Below are 22821 nucleotides of genomic sequence, written 5' to 3' on the forward strand. Positions count from 1 at the left end.
GTGATACAGTAATCAAGTATAGAGACTTTGAAGCATAAACATAGATTTGTCTAATTCTGAGGCAGGAGTGAATAGAAGTCCTGTTTCTTGGAAAACGAGAACAAGAAGTGATTGAACATATTTCAATCCTTCAGTGCTCAGATATACTTTTTAAAATGGATAGTGGTGGAAATCACGTCACTGTGGGTGGCTTTTATTCTTGGCGAAGCATTGAAGACAGCAATGGAACACTTTTTTTTTTTAAGTTTATTTATTTTGAGAGAGAGAGAGCGTGTGAGTGAGCAGGTGAGTAAGGGGCGGGGGGGGGGGGGGAGAGAGAGAGAGAGAGGGAGAATCCCAAGCAGGCTCCACACTGTCAGTGAAGAGCCCAACGTGGGGCTGGATCCCATGAGTCACGAGATCATGACCTGAACCTAAGTCAAGAGTCAGAGGGGCGCCTGGGTGGCGCAGTCGGTTGAGCGTCCGACTTCAGCCAGGTCGCGATCTTGCGGTCCGTGAGTTCGAGCCCCGCGTCAGGCTCTGGGCTGATGGCTCGGAGCCTGGAGCCTGTTTCCGATTCTGTGTCTCCCTCTCTCTCTGCCCCTCCCCCGTTCATGCTCTGTCTCTCTCTGTCCCAAAAATAAACAAAAAAAACAAAAAAACCAAAAAAAAAACAAAACAAACAAACAACAAAAAAAAAGAGTCAGATGCTTAACCAGCTGAGCCACCCAGGCACACTTGTATTTTAAAATGTCACTATTTAGGGGGCGCCTGGGTGGCTCAGCCTGTCGCGTGTCTGACTTCGGCTCACATCGCGAACTCACGGTTCATGGGTTCAAGCCCCGCGTTGGGCTCTGTGCTGACAGCTCGGAGCCTGGAGCCTGCTTCGGATTCCGTGTCTCCTTCTCTCTCTCTGCCCCTCCCCTGCTCATGCTCTGCCTCTCTCTTTCTCTCAAAAATAAATAAACGTAAAATTAAAAAAAAAATTTTAAATGTCAGTATTTAGATTCTCCCTGAAATTTTATGCTTTGCAGCTGTTTATACTGAAAATTCTAGGTGGCAACTCGATGTGCACAGGGCTACGTACACCTTAAAAATTGCTTCGTGAGGTGTGCAAGCAGGGACCAGAAACAGCCTCGGTGTATGGCTGGGAGGGGAGCTGTTGAGTCGTGGGACATGGCATCTTCTCCCATGCTAGGTGATGTCAACCTGTTTCCCACGGTGGTACCACCCGCCCCCACGCCTGGCGTGGCGCTCGCCCCCCAGGGGGAACCCAGCAACCGGGCTTCATGCGACAGGGGGTTCCAGTGACAGGAGTTTCTGGTTTCTTTGTTTTGCAGAGCGGTCCGTGTCCTCAGTACATTTCTCCCGCGGAACTTTCGCTTGAGGCACATGCCACATTATTCTAGGTTTACAAACGAATAGGTGCGTGACGTTCTATCAGCGAACGTATGATGGTTTACTTGCCGTCCTTGTATTCTCAACCCAGTTTTTAGTTACGCTGAAAAATACCATTTTACTGAGGTAGGATTAAGATATAAAAACTGTGAATATTGACTGTGACCTACCCGATGGGCCTGTAGCTAAGTGTACCCCCGTGAAACCACTGCCACTGTCAATCTGCTTCCGTATTTTTTAGGAAAGTGGCCTCTGAGTCCTGTCGCGATACTCTCATATGTGCGAATGCACGCAGAGAGACAGAATGCCTGCCTGACAAGTACAAATATTATTTTGAAAGTCATGTTCTTTCTTTACATATATATATTTTTAATTTTTTTAATGTTTATTTATTTTTGAGAGGCAGAGAGAGGGAGAGAGGAGCAGAGAGAGAGAGACATGGAGACAGAACTGGAAGCAGACTCCAGGCTGGGAGCTGTCAGCACAGAGCCCGACACGGGGCTTGAACTCACGAACTGTGAGATCATGACCTGAGCTGCAGTCGGATGCTTAACCAACTGAGCTACCCAGGCGTCCCCATTTTCTTTTTTTGGTTAATTTATTTTTTTATTTATTTTGAGAGAGAGAGAGAACACACACACAAGTGCAAGCAGGGGAGGGGCAGAAAGAGGGAGACAGAGAGTCCCAAGCTCCCACGCAGGCTCCACGCCTTCAACGCAGAGCCCGACGAGGGGCTCTATCTCACAAACCGTGAGATCGCGACCTGAGCCGAAACCAGTCGTCAGATGCTTAACCGACTGAGCCACCTGGGCGCCCCTGAACACCATTTCCAAACTGAACACGTTCTTCCAATTTTATCCTTAAAAAAATTGCTTTTCCTTACAAAGTAGAAACTACCACTGGGTAGTTTGTAGCCAGGAGAATACAGGCAGCTTTAACGAGGGATATGAAAACACTTTCCTCTTTCCCAGCAGTGAAGTATAACCCTTTCTCCCAGGCTTCCTGCGGGATTAAGTGAGTCAGAGCTGTGGGCTTTCGTAACTGGGTCCTTGGCATCGTGACCCTTGCTGATACAGCAGGTGCTTGCTTGGGGAACTGGTTTTATATGTCACACTCTTTAATAATACCCGAGCGGGTTGAAGTCCCAATTCCTGACCCTTGCCTCAAATCTACTAATTACTAATCGATGTGGTTTCTCTCTCCGGTTTTTCTAGAGAACATGTCCCATAGTTCATGGGACAAGCAAGCAGTTTGTAATTTGTAATCAGCCCCTTAAGCATGCTTTCTCCTGTTAGGAAAGATTCTCCTAGAGAGAACATTAGTTCATTGCAGTCTGATGATGGCGTTCTGTGTATGACTGATGTTCGTTCTTTTTTTTTTTTTTTTTTTAAGCTTCCTTTGGATTTAGAAACTTAAATGAAAGACTCAGTCTGTTCTTATAGAAATTATGACATAAGAATTCTTGTTCTGGGCCGTTCTTTTTTGTTTTTTTAAGTTTATTTAATTTTGAGAGAGAGGACACACACACACACACACACACACAGACACACACAACTTGGGAAGGAGCAGAAAGAGAGAGAGAGAATTCCAAGCATGCTCAGTGCAAAGCCTGACACAGGGCTTAGTCTCACGAACCGTGAGAACATGATCTGAACCCAAATCAAGAGTCGAACGCTTGACCGATGGAGCCGCCCAGGCGCCCCTGTTCTTTCTGGGCCATTCCTAAGAGAAATGCTGCGGTCTGTGTTTAGGAATGGTGTTACCAGTACGGCACATGGGTGGTAAACGAGGCCACCAATTCAGTTCCATCGCTTTAGCTGGGGCACACTTAACGAAAAGACCTTTGAAAAGACCTTAGCCGAAAGAGAGCCTCATAAGCTGTGTCAGCCTCTAGAATGTTGGGGCTGTGTCAGCCTCTAGAATGTTGGGGCTGTGTCTTTCGACGTGGGAAATCAGGTCCATGTTGGCACATAAACCCAGGAGGCCCCAGGGCAGGAAAAGGCCGATGTTCCCTCTGCGGAAACACAGGAAATCTCCCTCGGAATTCATTCCTGCGATTCTTCCAGCAGAGGCCATTGGACCCCCTTCCCCACAGACGCTCTTAAAATTGTTCAGGGGTTTTCGGGCCCCAGAGCTTCTGGAACAGCACAGGCTCTCATAACACAGGCATTGGGTTTCTCGTTCCTTCTGGAGAGAGCATACCTGTTCCAAGGTAAAGGGGAGGGAGGCCGTGAGCCGCCGTCAGCTCTGGGGTGCCTTCACCCCCTGCCCCCCGACGTGTTGGGGAAGCCTCTCCCGCCAGGGCTCTGGGGGCCAAGGGAAGCTTGTTCTTCTCTGCTGCTCAGCGAGCTGAGGAGGTGAGGTGAGAAAGGCCAGTTCTGGTGCTGAGGAGGCAGCCACAAGAAGGCAGCTCCCTAAATAGCTGGCTAACAAGTTGGTTTGGTTTAGTTGATTGACGTTTCTGTTTGGGCAATACCTTCTTTTAGAACACTTTTAATTTTTCTAGAACAGCTGTAGTTCCCTCGAACTGAGAGGAAAGCACAGAGATTTCCATGCCCCCCCTCCCCCCTCCACGCATGATCTCCCCTCTTGTCTGCTTTCCCCCAAAGTGGGACGCTCCTTACAGTCAGGAAGCCTGCCAGACACATCCTCCTCCCCCAAAGTCTGTCGTCGATGACCTTGCGGGACCATCTTTCTTTTTTTCTTTTTTAATTTTTTGTAACGTTTATTTATGTACTTTTAAAAGAGAGAGGGAAGGAGGGAGACACAGAATCCGAAACTGCCAGCACAGAGCCTGATGCAGGGCTCGAACCCACAAACCGTGAGATCACGACCTGAGCCAAAGTATGATGCTTCACCGACTGGGCCACCCAGGCGTCCCCCAAACACCTAACTTTTCTGGAGCACTAGGAGGAAGACATCTCAGCAAGCAGAAGGAAATAAAACTCACTTGCAAAATGACCCGTTTGTACAAGAGACGGGGAGATCCAAGGGCCCGGACGTGAGGCAGCCGTGTGGGGCCGAGTCTCCTGAGCGCCCCGGGTTCCCATCAAACAAGATTACGAATGCCTCTGGGGACACAAAACTCTGTTCCAGTGCCAAGCAAGTCGTGAGGAAACGGGCACATCAGAGCATTCATTTTCCTCAAGTAAAGGGAGCACTAGTCTTCTGTTAAAAGCAGCATGCAGATTTCACGTGCACGTTTAACATAAACACTAACATAATTTGAAAGATAACTGGGCTGCAATGCCTGGGGGGCCAATCAGTTAGGGTCAGACTTCGGCTCAGCTCATGATCTCACAGTTCGTGAGTTCCAGCCCCGCACCAGGCTCTGCTGTCAGCACAGAGCTCACTTCGCTTCCAATCTTCTCTCTGACCCTCCCCGGCTCATACTCTCTCTCCCCCTCTCAAAAATAAATAAGCATTTTTAAAAATGTTAAAACATGCAAATTTCACACGCATGTATAAAATAAACGCTAACAGGTGCCTGGGTAGCTCAGTCGGTTAAGTGTCCGATTTTGGCTCAGGTCATGATCTCACGGTTCGTGGGTTCGAGCCCCGTGTTGGGCTCTGTGCTGACAGCTCAGAGCCCGGAGCCTGCTTCAGATTCTGTGCCTCCCTCTCTTTCTGCCCCTCCTCTGCTCATGCTCTGTCTCTCTCTGTCTCAAACAGAAACAAAAATTTTGAAAGAGTGTATAAGGGCACCTGGGTGGCTCAGTCGGTTGAGCGTCCGACTTCAGTTCAGGTCATGATCTCATGGTTCGTGAGTTTGAGCCCCGCGTCGGGCTCTGTGCTGACGGCTCAGAGCCTGGAACCTGCTTCGGATTCTGTGTCTCCCTCTTTCTCTCCTCCTCCCCTGCTCACTCTCTGTCTCTCTCAAAATTAAACAAACCTTAAAAACATTTTTTTTTAATCAAGATAAGAGGGGCACCTGTGTGACTCATTCAGTTAGGCATCTGAGTTTGGCTCAGGTCGTGATCTCACAGTTCATGAGTTCGAGCCCCGCATCGGGCTCTGTGCTGACAGCTCAGAGCCCGGAGCCTGCTTCAGATTCTGTGTCTCCCTCCCTCTCTCTCTTTGCCCCTCCTCTGCTCACACTCTGTCTCTCTCTCTCTCTCAAAACTATAGAAATATTAAACAGTAATAAAATAAAATAAAATAAAATAAAATAAAATAAAATAAACACTAATATAACTTTCAAGGTAATTGGGCAGAGGCACCTGGGTGGCTCAGTCAGTTGAGTGTCTGACTCTTGATTTGGGCTCAGGTCATGATCCCAGGGTCGTGGAGTCGGGCCCTGCGTCAGACTCGATGCTGAGTGTAGAAACCGCTTGGGATTTTCTCTCTCTCTCCCTCCTCCCTGCCTCCACTCATGCTCTCTCTCTCTCAAAAAAAAAAAAAAAAAAATTACACGTAATCAGCTGTGAATCAGCTCCCCCCACCCAGGGGGCGCATTGGCTCACCTGCCACGTAAGAAGCAAAAGCCTGCTTGTGTTATGACGTGGACGCAGGAGGCTCCAGACTTGCAGAAAGATGTCCTCCAAGATAGAGGTCAAGGATGATGAGGTCCAAGTTCTGAGAGAGCACAAATTACGTGGGGAGAGCCTAACCAGCCTGCACCCATGTTGATATCACCTGTCCACACCTCCCCAGGTAACAGCCCGTGGCCAGAAAACTTATCAGGCTCTCCAGCCTCTGCACGTTTCTCTCTAGGTCAAGGTGTTACGACCAGCATGGTTTTGGAAACAGTTTGAAAAGCCTTAGAGAGGGCACGTCTGTCCAGTTGGCGTAACCCCATCTGTCCCCAGGGTCACGTGCTGAGACCACTTGCGGGCTGTGGTGGCTGCCTGGCCCCGTGAGGCATTTGGGTTCTGTGAGGGTGTGGCCAGCAGGATTTGGGGACTCTGGTCCCGTCATCCTGATGACTTGGCTTCAGACTTGTACGTGAGGTGAAGTTTCCCCTGGTCATTTTGCTGCCGTCTCGTTCCCTCCGGCCTCACTTGATGGGCCCGGGACCAGACCCTAGTCGGTGACCCTAGCCTTGAACGTAGAGCCCTGTCTCTGACCCACGAGCTTCTCTGGCTGTGGGCTTCTTCAGTCTCCTGTCCCTTCATTGTCCTTTTGTGCGTCCTGCCTGTGTGTTCCTTTGTACCCGACCTCGTCTGTCAGGACCGCCTCTTGGCTGGCCCCACGCACGCCTTGCCATGCCCTGCCCCTCTGATGCCACGTGGAGCTGGCATCTGGACGGGCTCCCTTGTAGCTAGATCTTGCCTTACTCAAGACTTGGGAATCCTACTGGCCTCTTACGAAAGGCCAGTAAGAAACTAGGCTGCGTTCAACCAGTTTCGGGTTCGACGGGGCGTGCAGATGAAGTGTGTTTGTTTTAACATCATGGCCAGGAGTAGCTACCTGAACGTAACTTGTAACCCGGGCACTGAGGGACCCGTTCATCTAATGAACGTATTTGTACTAAATGCTCATTTCAGGAGTACTGCGAGTGCAGTAGTTTTCCAAGTGTGGTCCCAGACCAACGGCGGCCGCAGCCCTGGGAACTTGTCAGAAAGAGGGATTCCCGGGGCGCCTGAGGGGCTCCGTCGATTGAGCGTCTGACTCTTGGTTTCGGCCCAGGTCACGATCTCATGGTTCGTGAGTTCAAGCCCCACATTGGGCTCAGTGCGGACAGTGTGGATTCTCTCTCTCTCTCTTTCTCTGCCCCGCCCCTGCTCTCTCTGTCTTTCAGAATATAAATAAACTAAAAAACTAAGTAAATAAATAAAAGAAATACAAATTCCCAGACCAGTCCTGGTGAATCAGAAACTCTGAGTGTAGCCCAGCAATCTGACCTTTAATACACCCCAAATTTCAGATTATATGTTAAACTCCAAGAACCCCGGCTGCAACACATGCCACTGGCTGTGCGAGAACGACCTGGAGAAGTATGCAGTCCCGAGAGGGAGCCCAGGGTCTCACTGGCAGGATGGCAGGAAGAAGGCAGGAATTAAGGTTAGCGTATGCAGCTCAGGAATGACCCTCAGCAGCCTGACCACAGGCAGGCTTTGAAGTGTAGGTGAGAGTGCATCCCAGAGAGGGGCAAGCTTTGCGATATAGACGAGAGTGCGTCCCAGAGAGGAACAGGCTTTGCGGTGTAGACAGGAGTGCATCCCAGAGAGGGACAGGCTTTGCGGTGTAGACAGGAGTGTATCCCAGAGAGGGGCAGGCCTTGCGGTGTAGACAGGAGTGCGTCCCAGAGGTGGGCAGGCCTTGCGGTGTAGACAGGAGTGCATCCCAGAGAGGGGCAGGCTTTGCGGTGTAGACAGGAGTGCATCCCAGAGAGGGGCAGGCTTTGCGGTGTAGACAGGAGTGAGTCCCAGAGAGGGGCAGGCCTTGTGGTGTAGACAGGAGTGCATCCCAGAGAGGGGCAGGCCTTGTGGTGTAGACAGGGGTGCGTCCCAGAGAGGGGCAAGCTTTGCGATATAGACGAGAGTGCGTCCCAGAGGGGGACAGGCCTTGCGGTGTCGACAGGAGTGCATCCCAGAGAGGGGCAGGCCTTACGGTGTAGACAGGAGTGTGTCCCAGAGAGGGGCGACTCATTACCTCGACTCGTTGCCTGGCCCAGCTTGATGAGAGTAGGATGACGTGGCCTCTCTGACTTCCCAGCCCCATGGTCCCCAGGAGCCCTCTCCCTTTCTCTGGTCCTGAGTGCCCCTGCATCTGGCAGGACTGTGGGCACAGGCTGACCATCACTCTGCCAGGATTTGTAAAAGAACCATGTGAAAGAGGACTGGCTTTTCCTTATCAATTTTTTTTTTTTTTAAAGAGAGAGAGGGAGCATGTGCACAAGTTGGGGAGAGGGGCGGGGCGGGGGTGGGGAGAGAAAGACACAGAAACCAAAGCAGGCTCCAGGCTCCAGGCTCCGAGCTGTCAGCACAGAGCCCAATATGGGGCTCAAACCACAAACCGTGAGACCATGTACCTGAGCCGAAGTCAGGCACTTAACCGACTAAGCCACACAGACGCCCTTGTGATTGTGTTTTTTAAAAGAAAGATGTGGGGAAAAATTGTATATCCTTTTTAAACTTAAAAACAGAGATCACCACAAATACCAGGAAGTAAATATCATTCCTATGTTAGGAGCAGTTAAGAGGCATTTGGGGAACAGATTAAAGAGGTCAGAGGGAAAAGCAATATTGAGGAGCAGTCGGGAGAGGAAACCCTGGAGATCTGCTGTGTGACCCCTGCACCCCTAACATCTGCCACGCGACCCCTGCACCCCTAGCATCTGCCACGTGACCCCTGCACCCCTAGCATCTGCCATGTGACCCCTGCACCCCTAGTAATGTGGTTTGGGGTGATCAGTCCTCTAGTACTTGGGATCAGAGAGAGAGAGAGAGAGAGAGACCCTGCAAAGGGTGTTCGTGTTAGTCTTAGTTCACACTGCCTTAAAATACTAGACACTGGGGTCTTCAACAACACACATGGCTTCTCGGAGCTCTGGCGCCTGGAAGTCAAGGGCACGGTACAGGCGGGTAGATTTCCTTCTGAGGCATCATCCTGGGTCATAGGCAGCTGCCATAGCTCTGTGCTCATGTGGGTACACAGAGCAAGCTCTCTGGTGCCCCTTCTTATAAGGACACTAATCCTACCCGATTAGTACCACCCTATGGCCTCCTGTAACCATAATCCCATCCTTAGAGGCCCCGTCTCCAAATATGTTGGGGGTTAGGGATTCAACATGAATTTGGGAAGGACGCAGTTGTCCCCAGCAGTGTTAATGCAGGGTGTGCTTTGGGTGCTTAGCACTGATGGTCTAGACAGCTTTCTTAATACACCTGACTCTTCGTTTGACATTGTGAGCCTGTCTGATTGCCTTAGTTTGCTTCATTGTAAGATTGGGGAAACTTCACGGTGCAGTGTCTCAAGGATGCCACTTGGAATCTTGGCATTTGCTGAGAGCAGGACGGAGCTCAGCCACATACAGATGGGATGTCTGCTCTGAGCCGGGTACAGCATCTCACTGCACAGAATCCCAAAGCAGAAAAGACAGGAACGAGTCAACTCATGTATTTTGCAAACACATCACATTTACAAATGCCCGACACTGTGCTCAGTGCCTTACAAGTGTTCATTGACTAAAGTCTCTAACAGGTGGACGCTGTCATTAATGCCCTCACTGGTGAGGAAACTGAGGCACGGGGAGCGGGTCTGAGAACTGGTGAGTGGCGGTGCTGGGACAGCATCCCGGGGAAGCTCCCCTCAGGTGCCTCACTAAACTGCTCTGCTCCCATGGGAAGGATGCCCACACTTCACACGGCTGGTGTGTGCAAAGCTGCACATCAGGGTCAGGTGTTGCTGCATCCAAGGGCAGGGAGCGGGGGAGGTAAGGAGGGGTCAGGCTCAGGATATGAGGAGAATGTGTACGAGTAAGCAGGCAACCTCTTCCTGTCTCCAGAAGTTTCTTAACAGATAACCTCTTCCAGTCTCCACAAGGTTCTAAGCAGGCAACCTTTTCCAGTCTCCAGAAGGTTCCAAGCAGGCAACCTTCTTCTCCATTCTCTGGAAGGTTCCTTCCTGTGGCCCAGTGGCATAGGGACTTGCTACAACCCCAGGAGGGCACACACTGATACTCCATTGGAGAAGCTGTCAGCTCTCTGCAGGTGAATCTGTAACAGAAGCCCACGGGGACCAGGAGGTGTCTCTGCCTATCACTGGGCACTGCCATTGTGCTTTGGCTTTCCTCTCTTTCTGGGTGACTTTTTCCAGGAGCATCAGAGGAGCCTTGGAAGAACTGGCTTACTCTTGGGAGTTTGGCATTTTAAATGGCAGCTGATAGCAGATTAACCGGTGGGGCAGAAAGGCCACCCACCCCCACGCGCCTCATTTTACGTGGACGCGAAGCTGAAAGGCGTAGAGCGGGGCAGTAGTAAATCAGGTTGTGTTCTGTTTATTTTTTATTTTTTTTAACGTTTATTTTTGAGACAGAGAGAGACAGAGCATGAATGGGGGAGGGTCAGAGAGAGAGGGAGACACAGAATCTGAAACAGGCTCCAGGCTCTGAGCTGTCAGCACAGAGCCCGACGCGGGGCTCGAACTCACGGACCGCAAGATCATGACCTGAGCTGAAGTCGGACGCATAACCAACTGAGCCACCCAGGCACCCCCAGGTCGTGTTTTAAATGAGCCTGGGGAAGGGTCACACTGAGCGGCAGACCCTGCAGGAGATGTTGTAAGATCAGGTCATGCTTTCGAATCCAAGTCCTCGTGTTTGTACCGGTGCACGTCCAGCTGCTTAAGTGAAGCCCAGGTTCGGTCCTCGTCAGCTGCGTCCCCCTGGGGGATCACCGATACAGATGTCCCGAAGGAGAACAAGACAGCTATCAAAGCCTGAGTTCCTGTCACCCCAAAACCTCCTTGCATCCCTGTGGGAGCCCCTCTGTCTTGGCTTGGGCTCTTGCCACTGGGAAAGGATAGTGTGCAGTGTGCTGGAACAGGTTGACTTTGTAATTGGCCTCTGTGTTCTTCGTAAAATTTAAGCACATACGACGGCCAGGCGTCTGGTGTTGAGTTTTATGATCATGCTCTTAACAGTGTTTTGTTTTGCTTTGCTTTGCTGCCTTCTCCTCCCCCCAGTTTTTTTTTTTTTTTTTTTTTAGAGAGAGAGAGGCAGAGAGAGAGGGAGACAGGATCTGAAGCGAGCTCCGCGCCGACAGCAACGAGCCCGACGCAGGGCTCGAACTCAACGAACCCAAGTCAGACACTCAACCGACTGAGCCACCCGGGCGCCCCATCTCCCCCCAATTTAATAGTAAATTTGAGGAGACAGGCCTCCAGCACATAGAATTTTCTTTGGAACTTCTTCCTCCCCCACCCCCCCCCCAAATTTTGTTGAGAAACTGCCTTCCATCCTCAGTTCTTGACAATATCGCTGTAACTTGAACATGAGGAGCTCTCTGTGGGAAGGAACCCATCCTGCGTTAAGTGAGATAGCGAAGGCCAGCATGGATCAGTCAGTTCTGGGGGGAAAGTCACTGGACACGCAAGGCAGAGACTTGGGCACTCCCTTCTTTATTCGGGCAGAAAATGGGTACGTGACTATACTAGCACATCCGGTTAAGTACTGGCTTGCGTGAGGGCAGGGTGCTTACTTACTCCCAGTAATGGGGGAAAATGCCACCCTGTCCCAGAGCCGGCTGCTCCCTTTTACAGCATCTAATTCAGTGTTTCAAATATGTCACCAAGTATTGCATTAAAAGAACAGAAAAGTGACATTACTAGCTTTTGTGTTCTTTCTGGTTTATATTGTAAGAGTAATTCAAATACTTGTCTGGCGGTTTATTTGTGTGTGCTTACCCTGGTGCCGGTAGACTGTGGGTGGAGACAGAGATCGGAAAGGAGCGAGCGTCAGATGGACCAGGGTCCCAGGCCCATCTGCCTTCTCCTGGAGACCCCACCCCTCAGCCTGGGTGACTGAGAAGGGGAGTGTGTAAGTGTCATCAAGGATACACAGGGCATGGGAACAAATAACATGAGGTCACTTTAGCATTGTTAGAAGTCTGCTTTCTGTACTGAGGCTTTTTTAAAAATGTTTTATTGATTTTTGAGAGAGAGACAGACCACAAGTGGGGAGGGGCAGAGAGAGAGAGGGAGACACAGAATCCGAAGCAGGGTCCAGGCTCTGAGCTGTCAGCACAGAGCCCGACGAGGGACTTGAACCCAGCAGCCGTGAGATCATGACCTGAGCCGAAGTCGGATGCTCTACTGACTTGAGCCCCCCAGGCGCCCCTGCGTATGGAAGTTTTCAGTGGAATGTCCTCACATCTTGCAGCCTTTTTGTTGTATTGCATTAATCTCGCTGTCAGAATAAAGATGATTTTTGCCCCGGAGCTGAAGGAATCCAAGCTTACAGTGTTATTAGCTGGTGTGGCTGTGTGTGCTGGGGCACTTGTGAGGGTGGGCACTTCATCAGCCCTACAGATGCCCCATCATAGTCCAGGGGGCCCGGAGTCTCCTGAACTCGGGTGACACCAGTGTCCCCGAGTATCCCCCAATTCACACACATGCTGTTAATTACTTCCCAGATAGTAGGTGGGAGCAAATACTGTCATAGAGGAGATGGCTCTAAAAAGTTGTTTTGGGGACAGCTGGGTGGCTCAGTCGTTTAAGCATCCACTTCAGCTCAGGTCACGATCTCATGGTTTGTGACTTTGAGCCCCGCGTCAGGCTCCGCACTGACAGTCAGAACCTGAAGCCTGCTTTGGATTCTGTGTCTCCCTCTCTCTCTCCCCCTCCCCCGCTCACGCTCTGTCTCCCTCTGTTTCTCTCAAAAGTAAATAAACACTTAGAAAACTAAAAAAGAAATCAGAGGAAAGATGTATGCTTTTTGAAAGGTGTATATGCTCCATTGCTTGGGAAATTTTAGGAAAGAGAGGTCAGCTTTAAATATAAAAGCATTCTGCCCAGCAGATATAAAAGAGGCAAATGAAATTCTTTGGAGGAATCCACACTGTTGTTATTTTCCCATGGTAAATAATCCCCTGTGGTGGGGGACATTATGAAAATCTTGGACATTCAAACTAGGGCGTTTTCTTAGTTGTTTTTTTTTTTTTTAAAGGCATGCTTTTTTTTTTTTTTTTAGCTATCATCTTCAACTTAAAATCTTCAGTTTTTAAGATACATTATAATTTTGAATAACTGAAAGTCTAGTTTTTAGTGATCTCACTTGTGCTAACTGACCTCCTAGGATTCAACTCAGCATATCCATGGATTAACTACAAGTGTAGCTCTTTCCCCCGCTCTTACGGGTTTGATCTACTGGACGCTCTTTCAGCTCTGTTGTTTACTAGTGTTGCAGATGTTACGAGTGTGTCGTCCAGTACAGTCATGCATCAGGAATTCACGAGCTGCCGTTGCCCTTGATAAGCATGACCAGACAGAGGACTGCACATTCACCTGCTGGTTCGTGTGTTTGGCCCTTCCCAAGCTTGACCGAAGGGAGAGTGCAAACGTCCCTAATTAATGTGATTTGTTTCCATTTTTGCAGCCATGCAATGATGGACCTGCTGGTTGAACTTTGCCTTCAGAACCACCTGAATCCATCCCATCATGCCCTGGAGATCCGGTCTTCAGAAACCCAACAGCCTTTGAGTTTTAAGCCAAACACTTTAGTTGGGACCCTGAATGTGCACACTGTGTTTCTCAAAGAGAAAGTTCCCGAAGAGAAGGTTAAGCCTGGCCCACCTAAAGCACCTGAGGTCAGTAGGACAAGCGGACCCTTTGTCACCTGAGGACATATGCAGACACCTGTGGCCCAGGGGTTGAGGAGGGGGCTGGTGGGGCCCCTCTTATCTAAGTAACACCTACAGACAGCTGTTGTTGGAACGCCTACTAACAACGCTGGGCAAAGTGAGGCCCTAACTGGGCTTCTTTTCAAAGATGGAAGTAAACTGAGCTTAATAGCATTCACGGTTGTAACTTTGCTCCTTCGGATGTTATAGAAGAGGAATCAGTCTAGACCAGAGCCATCCACTGGAACTTTCTGCACAGATGGGAATGGTCTGTAACCCTGCATGTTCCAAGGAGGCCGCCCCTGGCGCATGTAGCTAGTTATTAAGCAGGTGCGATGCAACTTGTGTGATTGAGAAACTGAGCTCTTAATTGTATTTAATTATAATTCTTTTACATTGGAATAACCACAAGGATCCAGTGGCCACCGTGTTGAATTAGATAGAACCGCTCTAGAAAATCCTAGGTCTTTCAGTCCAAGGAAGCTATGGCAATACAGGGAAGATTTGAACTTCTCCTAGACAGAGGAAAAACAGGAGTTTTCCCTTTTGAGAAACTGACGTCCGAAATTTGTACTCAATGCACTTGGGGAATATCTCATACACAGATTTATTTCAGGCTTTTGGTTATTGGTTAAAATGAACTCCAGCTGCTTATGGTACTTCTTAATAAAGCTTTGCTGTGAATCTTTTAACACCATTGGAAAGCTTTTAGGTGCTTGGAATATCTACTAAATTTTTCTGCTTTTAAACATGGCAGTTTGGCCAGCAGTTCATCTTCTGTACGTTTTTAGGTTTGGGTGATTAATAAATTATAATTGGTGCCATCGACACTCTGGAAAGGGGCATGGGATCCAACTAACTCTTCAGCACACACTTAGTGGGTCTACTCTTCAGGGCGTTCGGACAATGTCGAGTCAGTAAAGGCCAAGAAAAAGTTGCCTTTATGAACCTTTGGCATATTAAAATTTTTTTGACCGGTCCGTTTATCCGTAGACATTTAGAATCAGGTGTAGTCAAACCGATTGGTTTTTTCCCTGATTATAATGGCTCTCATTATACGTTTATTACATGTATATGTCTGTTGTATGCCTCTTATATATTTTCAGCTTAAATATGTGTATGTAGTATATGTACACAAAAATATGTATATACACAGACATGTATACATACCGTATATAGTTATAGAGATATTAATATATTTATGTGGGTCTTTGGCTATTTGAACAAAAATTTGATATCTTGGGGTTTTTTTTAGGATTTTTCTTGAAATTGAATTATTCGTGATACTTTCAAACGATTTTCATGTAGACAATATGTGCAGGTGCCTTGTGTTCAGGTCTGTTGGGATCCTTGAAAGATGGTAGTTAGGCGTAGGTGTTAAATTATAAATCAGGATCCCTCCCGATGTCCATTCCCTTGTGTTGTTAGCAGTTTGTTCCTTAGTGAGCGAGTCTATGGTCAGTGGTTTATTCCAGGTGCATATTGTTCACTACTGAGTCTGACATTTCCGCCCATGACCCACTCAGTTTCGGGAGAAGGGCTCGGGCTGCCCCAGATCTTGCCGTACTCATTCTAGAACACCAATAGGGGTTGGAGCCGTGTGCAAACACGCCCTTATAGAATACTTTCGTCCGGTATGTTCTTCCAGAAATCCGTGCGCTTGGTAGTGAATTACCTGCGAACGCAAAAGGCCGTGGTGCGTGTGAGCCCCGAGGTGCCGCTCCAGAACATTCTCCCGGTCATCTGTGCAAAGTGTGAGGTCAGCCCAGAGCACGTGGTCCTCCTCAGGGACAACATCGCCGGGGAGGAGCTGGAGCTGTCCAAGTCCCTCAACGAGCTGGGGATCAAGGAACTCTATGCGTGGGACAATAAACGAGGTGAGGCCACCCTGCGTCTTTGACGCCTACTGGGGGAGAGCCCGGGCGGGAATCACCATGCCTGGATTTTCAGGCCACTCAAGCTTCATCCAGAGTTGAAGTGGGCAGAAAGTAAATTTGGTCTGTTCCTGTTCCCCTCGATTGTAATGATGCATCCCCCCCATCCTGAGCCTGTCCTGCTCATTCCCTGTCTCCCTCGAGCTTCCTTGACGTGAATAAAAACAGGCCCTGGACCGGAACTACTCGCAAAACCTGCATGAACCAGTGTCTCTCGGATTTCTTTTTCAGTACCTGCCCCAAGTCTCAAACATCGCTCGTTGTCAGAACCAGCTGACAATTCAGCTTTTTCTGAAACTGCCCGAATGAATTATAGTTCAGGAGATCGGTCCTCGAGAACCACCCACAAAGCCACGTGGGGCTTCCTCAGCGTTGATGCCAGAGACACCTACTGCTCGTGTGAATTTGGTACTTGACCTGACGGCCCAGAGCCTCTGGGGGAGTGGCCACTCTCGAGACCACTCGCTGTTGGCACAGAGGCTGATAGGTGTATAAGCAGATTTCCCTGATTGACACAAAGGGCTGACCATATTGAAACAGCTGTCAGACCGAAATAAATCAATGAATGAGCAAGTAAAAAAAAAAAAAAAAAATACATAGCCCTTGACTTTAGAACTTACTGAAACGAACTTCATATAAGTGCCTTTTAATGAGGCTCATTTGATCTGTTGCCTTGTATTTATTCCACGGATACCGAGTGGGTAGGGTTTTTAAAGTATAAACCTATCCTGTTTTTTCGTGTTTTTCTAGCGCCCTTCAGATTCTTCCGGGAAAATCTGTTTCTCTTATTACTGACGTCATTGCAAAATCAGTAATCATCATGGAATCTCTCTCCTCTGCCAAATCTCCCACAGGTTCTGGACCCCAGGTCTCATTTGCCATTCGAGGAAGGGTTTTAGCTCAGTCACATATAAAATGCATAGACTTATTTATTCCTGCAAAAAAAAAAAAAAAGAGAGAGAGAGAGAGTGCTCTGACATTTGAGAGCAATGCATCTTGTGTTTTATGCCGCATCTCTCAAAAACTCAGACAAGATTATTCCCAGCATCTGCTCGGAGGGTTGGATATAGTGGGCGTGTCTGTCAGGCTCTTATCAGCCCTGTTTAAATTTGGTTTCTGTGCCTCTTTGGAAATAGAGCTTTCATTTGGTAAGACAAGAAAAAAAAAAGGAGAAAAGGAAAGAAAAGAAAGAAAAACTGTCCCCACAAATATGTGAAAGCAAAAAGCTTGCACAAACACGCGTTTCTCTTCTAGGTCAGTCATCAGCTCTATCTGATGGGACCCCAGCAGCGTCCCCAGAAAATAAAGGAGTAACAGCCGGCACGGGCATGGTGGGTGACCAGCCCCTGCCTGGGACACGGTGTCTCTTTCATCTGGACCGTACGGTGCCATGTGCTATGCCGGCTGTGCAGTATTTGATTATCATCCTGCCAAACGCCTTTATCCCTACTGGCAGTCAAGTATTTGGGAAGAAGGGAGAACATTCCGGAAGATGTCTGCGGGGAGCCCTCTCTCTAGGCCCCTCTTGCATTACATCCCCTCCCCAACCAGCTGCTGCTCCAGAGCGGGCAGGGCCAAGGCCGGAGGCGGGGCCAAGGCCGGAGGCGGGGCCAAGGCCGGAGGCGGGGCCTTGCTAGGCAGAGGCCCAACTCTTCTGGAATTCCCGGGGTTGACAGCCTGGAGAAGCAGAAGGCTTTGCTGCCACCTGCTTCCATGGGAGCTCTTAGCAGCCTGGCAGCTGCGGGCTGGAGGAGATCAGGGGCTGGGGACTTGGCCCCTCTCCTGCAGGGGCACAAACAGCACCCCCCTTCCCTCCCCCGCCCGGGGCCTGCAGGGGGCGGGGGCCGAGGCTGTACTCAGGGGCTGGTGCAGACCAGCGAGGCTTGCCCTCACTTTCTCCTTGCCTGCTTTTTCCAGTTCTCCTGACCAAAACTCAGTCGGAGCCTTCCCTGAGCTGTCAAGGTACAGTGAACCTGCAGGCCTGCTCCCACCCCAGCTGGACTTTGCATGGCTCTGGGCTAGGACGATGCATGCAAGTGCACTGGCGTAGAGGAGCTGAGGGAACGCAGGCTTGCCGCGCCGGGCCTCCGGGGGCACGTCTGTCAGCTGCTACGCGGCTTCGGTTTGGCGTCTTGACACCCTGGTTGCCTAAGAGAAGAATGTCCCTTGTGTGGGGGTTCGCTCTGTGGGTCCACCCGCTATGCAGTGAAGGAGGCCGTTGCAGAAGATGGGTCCTTCTGGAATACACAGTTTCAGGGCAGAGCAGAAGTAGCACTTGCAGAAGATGCCCCATTTTCCTTTTCACCCGTGCCCACCGGTGCCCACGAGGTCCATCCTGTCTGCTGCAGAATTTGGGGCAGTGTAGATCGTGAAGTCTAATCTTTTCTGTTGTAGAAGCGTATATACACGATCATTCTGGCTTTTGGATTTCTTCTGACATTTATCGTAAACCTTACGTATGCTCACATACACCTATATTTACACGTACATGCACACGTATACATGGATACATATAGTCACATTGGAATTTTATTTAAATGTTTTTATTTACCTATTTTTGAGAGAGAGAACACAAGCAGAGCAGGGGCAGAGAGAGGGCGAGACACAGAATCGGAAGCAGGCTCCAGGCCCTGAGCTGCCAGCACAGAGTCCAACGCGGGGGCTGGAACCCATAAACCACGAGATCATGAGCTGAGCCGAAGTCGGATGCTTAACCGACTGGGCCACCCAGGCACCCCTGTATGTTGGAATTTATGTGACCTCTTTGAACTGTCCACACACACACACACACACCCAAGTTCATTCAAGTCCTGGTGAGTGTTTGTCTTTTATGTACAAAAGTTTAATGAAACAGATCTTGGTGTTGGTCTGTGAACACAGCCCATGGGTGTGGGCTCTGACACTGCGGTGGCCCAGGCCACCCTGCGCACTCCTTGTCTGCTGAGGTTTACTCCGTCCTACCGTGCAGACAAGTCCAGCCGACAGAAGGATCCGCCCCCGAGAAGCACGGTGAATGGCCGTTGTTTGGGGCAGGAACCTCCTGTCTGTGAAGGCTTCCTCAGTTCACCCGGGTCTGATCTGGGGCAATAGGCAGACGGAGGTCAGCACGGCTCTGATCGGCGCTGTACACACAGGCTCGTGACGGGCCGCGCATCTGCAGGATGCAGGCCTACGTCTCCTCTCGTGCTTGCTCGCTCACTCGCGCCTGTGCCCTGGCCGCTGAACGGCCCTGACCTTCCATTTTCCTCGTCCGGAAGAGTGAGTGGTTTGGATGAGCTGGTTATTTCAGGGCCCCTGCAGCCCCATTCCATCCCCCCGCGCCGCTCCGTTCATCTCTGTTGTTCTCCGAATCCCGTTAATGCTTCGGCGCAGTTGTGTGCACGCTTACAGATTGAGCACGTCCTCCTCGAAACTTTGATCCGTGTTTAACTTCTAGTAAATCAGCGTAAACCGGACGAAAACAGGTTCCGGGCTCAAATTGTGTGTTTGGAACCAGGGAGTGTATGTGTTCTCCCAGCCGGGCTGTGTGTCCGTGGCCAGGTGCTGGCTGTGACATGTGGCGGCCACCTGCCGACACTTGGGCTGACGGGAACACGGAGGGACACCCAGTGCTCTGGCTCCCTCCTGCATTGTCTGCCGGGGCCCAGAGGCCTCACAGAAGGCGCCTCTCAGTACAGAGTCGCCAATCCCTCGCCCCCCACCTCAGACCATCCGCCTGGGGGCCCTGCTGCCTCCAGACAGCCACCGCCTGTGGCCACACAAGAGTGTGCCTCTCGGATCACCGCGGGCAGCTCTGGCGGCTGGGCCGCCCCTCGGCCATCCAGTCTTGCGGACTTGGTGACCAACCTCTACTGCTATTCAGGGAGAGAAAAAAGAAGCTTGATTGCGCGACAGTTTCCTGATCAGTCTGTCATTTCCGTGGTTGGTGTAATACCCGGTGTGCCAGTGACACGTTCCCTCGTTCGCCTGCCGAGTTCTATGATACCACACATTTACTACCTCGGCCTCACATGGCCCTCAATGCTAGACACATGATCGATTATAAATACACCTGTTGACGCCTACTGTTGTTCACCTGGGTGTAGTTTTACCACAGCTCAACCTTTGTAGCTCGGTGCTTGGCGCAGCGGGTTTCAGTGCGATCAGCCGTGAAATCTGTGCACACGCACGTGTGTGTGTGCGCGTGTGTGTGTGTGGATGCATGCCTCGCGATGGGAGTCGCTCGCTCACTGATCTGGATCGGAGGGCACCTGTGGCTTGGCTGGAGTCGCCTGCACGTAACCGAGGGCCTGGGCCTCGGCACTAAACCCCGGGCCTTGGCCGCTCCGAGAAGAATTTAAGGAATGAGGGTGCTTGGGTTTTACTTTGCTGGGGAGGCAGCATTAGTGTTCATGCGTTTGCTACTAACGTACCGGCTCTCGTGTGTGTGCTCTCATAGGAGGATGAAATTCTAGGCCAGCAGATAAAGAAGCTCCCTGCTGCTTACCTTGTTTGGGTTGATGTTCTGACAGCAGACTGTGTGACCCCAGTCCAGATTTTCCTACCCGTGGATTGGCGGTCGGGCTGTCCAGCAGCTGGCAGTGGGCCAGGAAGTTCATCTTTCTGTCCCTCAGGAACACCCCAATGTCCCCCCCTCTTGGCATCTCTGGGTGCCTTGGAAGAGAAGAACCGGATGAGTTCATGACAGAGGCCTGGCGTCGGGTGGCAAAGCGGTGTGCCCTCGGCCCTCCTGACCCCCGTTCTGCTGGTTCTCAACCACAGCCCAGCAGCAGAAGCACCGGGGGTTAGCGGGGAGTGAATGCGGGGCGCTGGGCCCCACCCCAGAGGCAGGGGTCTGGAACTGGCCCAAGTCCTCAGTGACGCCATGATGCCGTCAGCTGCCCGACAAGTCTGGGCTTCGCCGTCCCCGTCTGGGGGCTCCTGGAGAATGTCATCGGGAAGCAAGACCTTCGGGTTGAGGTCGTAGAAAGCAGATCTGGAAACATGAATCCTGGCAGGTCACATAGGGTTATGTCAACTACCACCTGGGTAAACCATCGCGGCCAGTCCATGTTCTGGAAACGAGTGGCCTTTTTTAAGCCAGAAAGCTATTGATTTATTTTATTTAGTGAGTGTTTGTACCTCACTCATAATTCCAAAAGAGGATGTTTAACACAGATGGCCCCGTCCTAGTCACCAGTCACGTGTGGCCCTTAGGCACGTGGAGTGTGGCCAGTCTGAGCTGAGATGAGTGCTGTGACCCGCACACTCAGCACCAAAATGAATTAAAAAAAAAATTTTTATGTATGTTTATTCTTGAGCAAGAGACAGAGTGTGAGCAGGAGAGGGGAGAGAGAGAGAGAGAGAGAGAGACAGAATCTGAGGCAGGCTCCAGGCTCTGAGCTGTCAGCACAGAGCCCAACGTGGGGCTTGAACCCACAAACCGTGAGATCATGATCTGAGCCAAAGTTGGGCACTTAACCAACTTAGTCACCCACATGCCCCACCACCAAAATGAATTTAAAACTTCTCATTAATGGGGACCCTGGGTGTCTCAGTGGGTTAACAGTCTGACTTTGGCTCAGGTCATGATCTCACGGTTCCTGAGCTCAAGCCCCATATTGGGCTGTCAGCTCAGAGCCCTCTTCAGATCCTGTGGCCCCCTCTCTCTCTGCCCCTACCCTGCCCTCTCTTTCTCTCAAAAAACAATTTCATTAATAATTTCTCTCTCAATTATCTAATGGCATGATAATATTTTAGAAATATTAGATTACACAAATACATTATTAACATCACACCTGGTTGTTTTTGACGCAGCCTCTAGAGAATGTAAAACAGCATGTGTGATTTACTTCATTTTTCTAGTGGATGGTTCCACCCTAGAACTGCTTGATTGATTTGTTTTTATCATTCATGCACAGGGTTCAATCCCACCCAGAGGAAAATGCCACCCAACTCACTGAAAATTATGAGAACCTTTAGTGATTTCATAAATGGGACTTGGAGGCTTTGAGGTGGCTTGAAATGCTTTTTTTTTATTAAAAATTTGTTTCCATTTATTTATTTTTGTGAGACTGAGCACAAGCAGGGGAGGGGTGGAGAGAGAGAGGGAGACACAGAATCCGAAGCAGGCTCCAGGCTCTGAGCTGTCAGCACAGAGCCCAATGCGGGGCTCGAACCCATGAACCGTGAGATCATGACCTGAGCCGAAGTCAGACAATTAACTGACTGAGCCACCAAGACACCCCTCAAAATGCTTTGAAAGAAATAGCTGCTGGTTTGTCCTATAAAAACCAAAATAAAGTTTAAGGGTGGAGGACTCATTTATCGAGATGTTTAAAGTGTGGTGTTTAATCTCATTCCATAGACTGATAATAACGATACTTTTCTTTTCTCCGCAGAAACCTTTAGAAAATCATCGCTTGGCAACGATGAGACAGATAAAGAGAAGAAAAAATTTCTGGGATTTTTCAAAGTTAATAAAAGAAGCAGTAGTAAGGTAATGGGCTGAATACACGTATGATTCTGCATTACGTAAAAATCGTTGCGTGGGATGTTTGTACTCACCCTATCTTGGAATTTTTCTAAATATTTGTAAGAATATTAATTTCTTCAGGTGAAAGGGAACTTATTCATATGCAGGAAAGTGACTGACATACATCCAGACTTGATTCCTAAAGCAGGGTGATAATGTTGTGTTCACCAGTGGGACCCAAAGCCACGAGCCCTGCTCTGCAGGCTCGTGCACGGCACCTGGTGTCAAAAAGGTATATTTTGCTAATCCCTAGTATTTGCTCCTTCCTAGTGAGACTAAAAGGACAAAAGCGGTCCGGCCACTGGCGGGCTCTGATTCCATATTTGTATCCAGTTCCAGGCAGAGTGGGAGGGCAGCCTGGTGCTGGTGAGAAACCCCTGTGCCCACCGCCCGGACCTGTGCATCTCATTTCCCCGGTTCAGGAGGCCGAGGGAGGGGACGGTTCATACCACTTTGCTGATGAGGACGGGAAGCAGGAAATAACGGTGCTCGGGGTCTGGGCTTAGATCCGGGCTGCACAGCCCGCAGCACCCCCGGCCCGTGGTGGTTTCTGGTTGGGGGGGGGGGGGCAGCGAGCTCCAGGGTGAAAGCCAAGGTCAAGTGTGGCTCAGGAGCTTGGCCTCCCGCAGGTGTCTGTTGCCTTTGGCAGTGACCCACACGCACCGGCTCATTTTCCTCCTCGTGTGTCCTGATGCTTTGATTTTGGTTTTGTGAG

The 22821-nt window shown here is 50.1% G+C and overlaps 1 protein-coding gene across 7 annotated transcripts in view; it reads left to right on the plus strand.

Moving 5' to 3' along the window:
- The window catches only part of COBL (cordon-bleu WH2 repeat protein), a 233230-nt gene that overhangs the window by 66209 nt on the left and 144200 nt on the right, over positions 1–22821 (plus strand). For 4 of the 7 annotated variants that reach the window (XM_053218692.1, XM_053218693.1, XM_053218696.1 and 1 more), the window contains exons 3-6: positions 13415–13625; positions 15307–15535; positions 17510–17554; positions 21973–22070. In XM_053218692.1, coding sequence (XP_053074667.1) covers positions 13415–13625; positions 15307–15535; positions 17510–17554; positions 21973–22070 — 583 coding nt within the window. The remainder of the gene's footprint in view (positions 1–13414; positions 13626–15306; positions 15536–17509; positions 17555–21972; positions 22071–22821) is intronic. The other 3 variants (XM_053218694.1, XM_053218698.1, XM_053218697.1) reach the window with 1 other exon arrangement.

This window comes from Acinonyx jubatus, chromosome A2, assembly GCF_027475565.1.
Source record: "Acinonyx jubatus isolate Ajub_Pintada_27869175 chromosome A2, VMU_Ajub_asm_v1.0, whole genome shotgun sequence".
NCBI lineage: Eukaryota > Metazoa > Chordata > Mammalia > Carnivora > Felidae > Acinonyx > Acinonyx jubatus.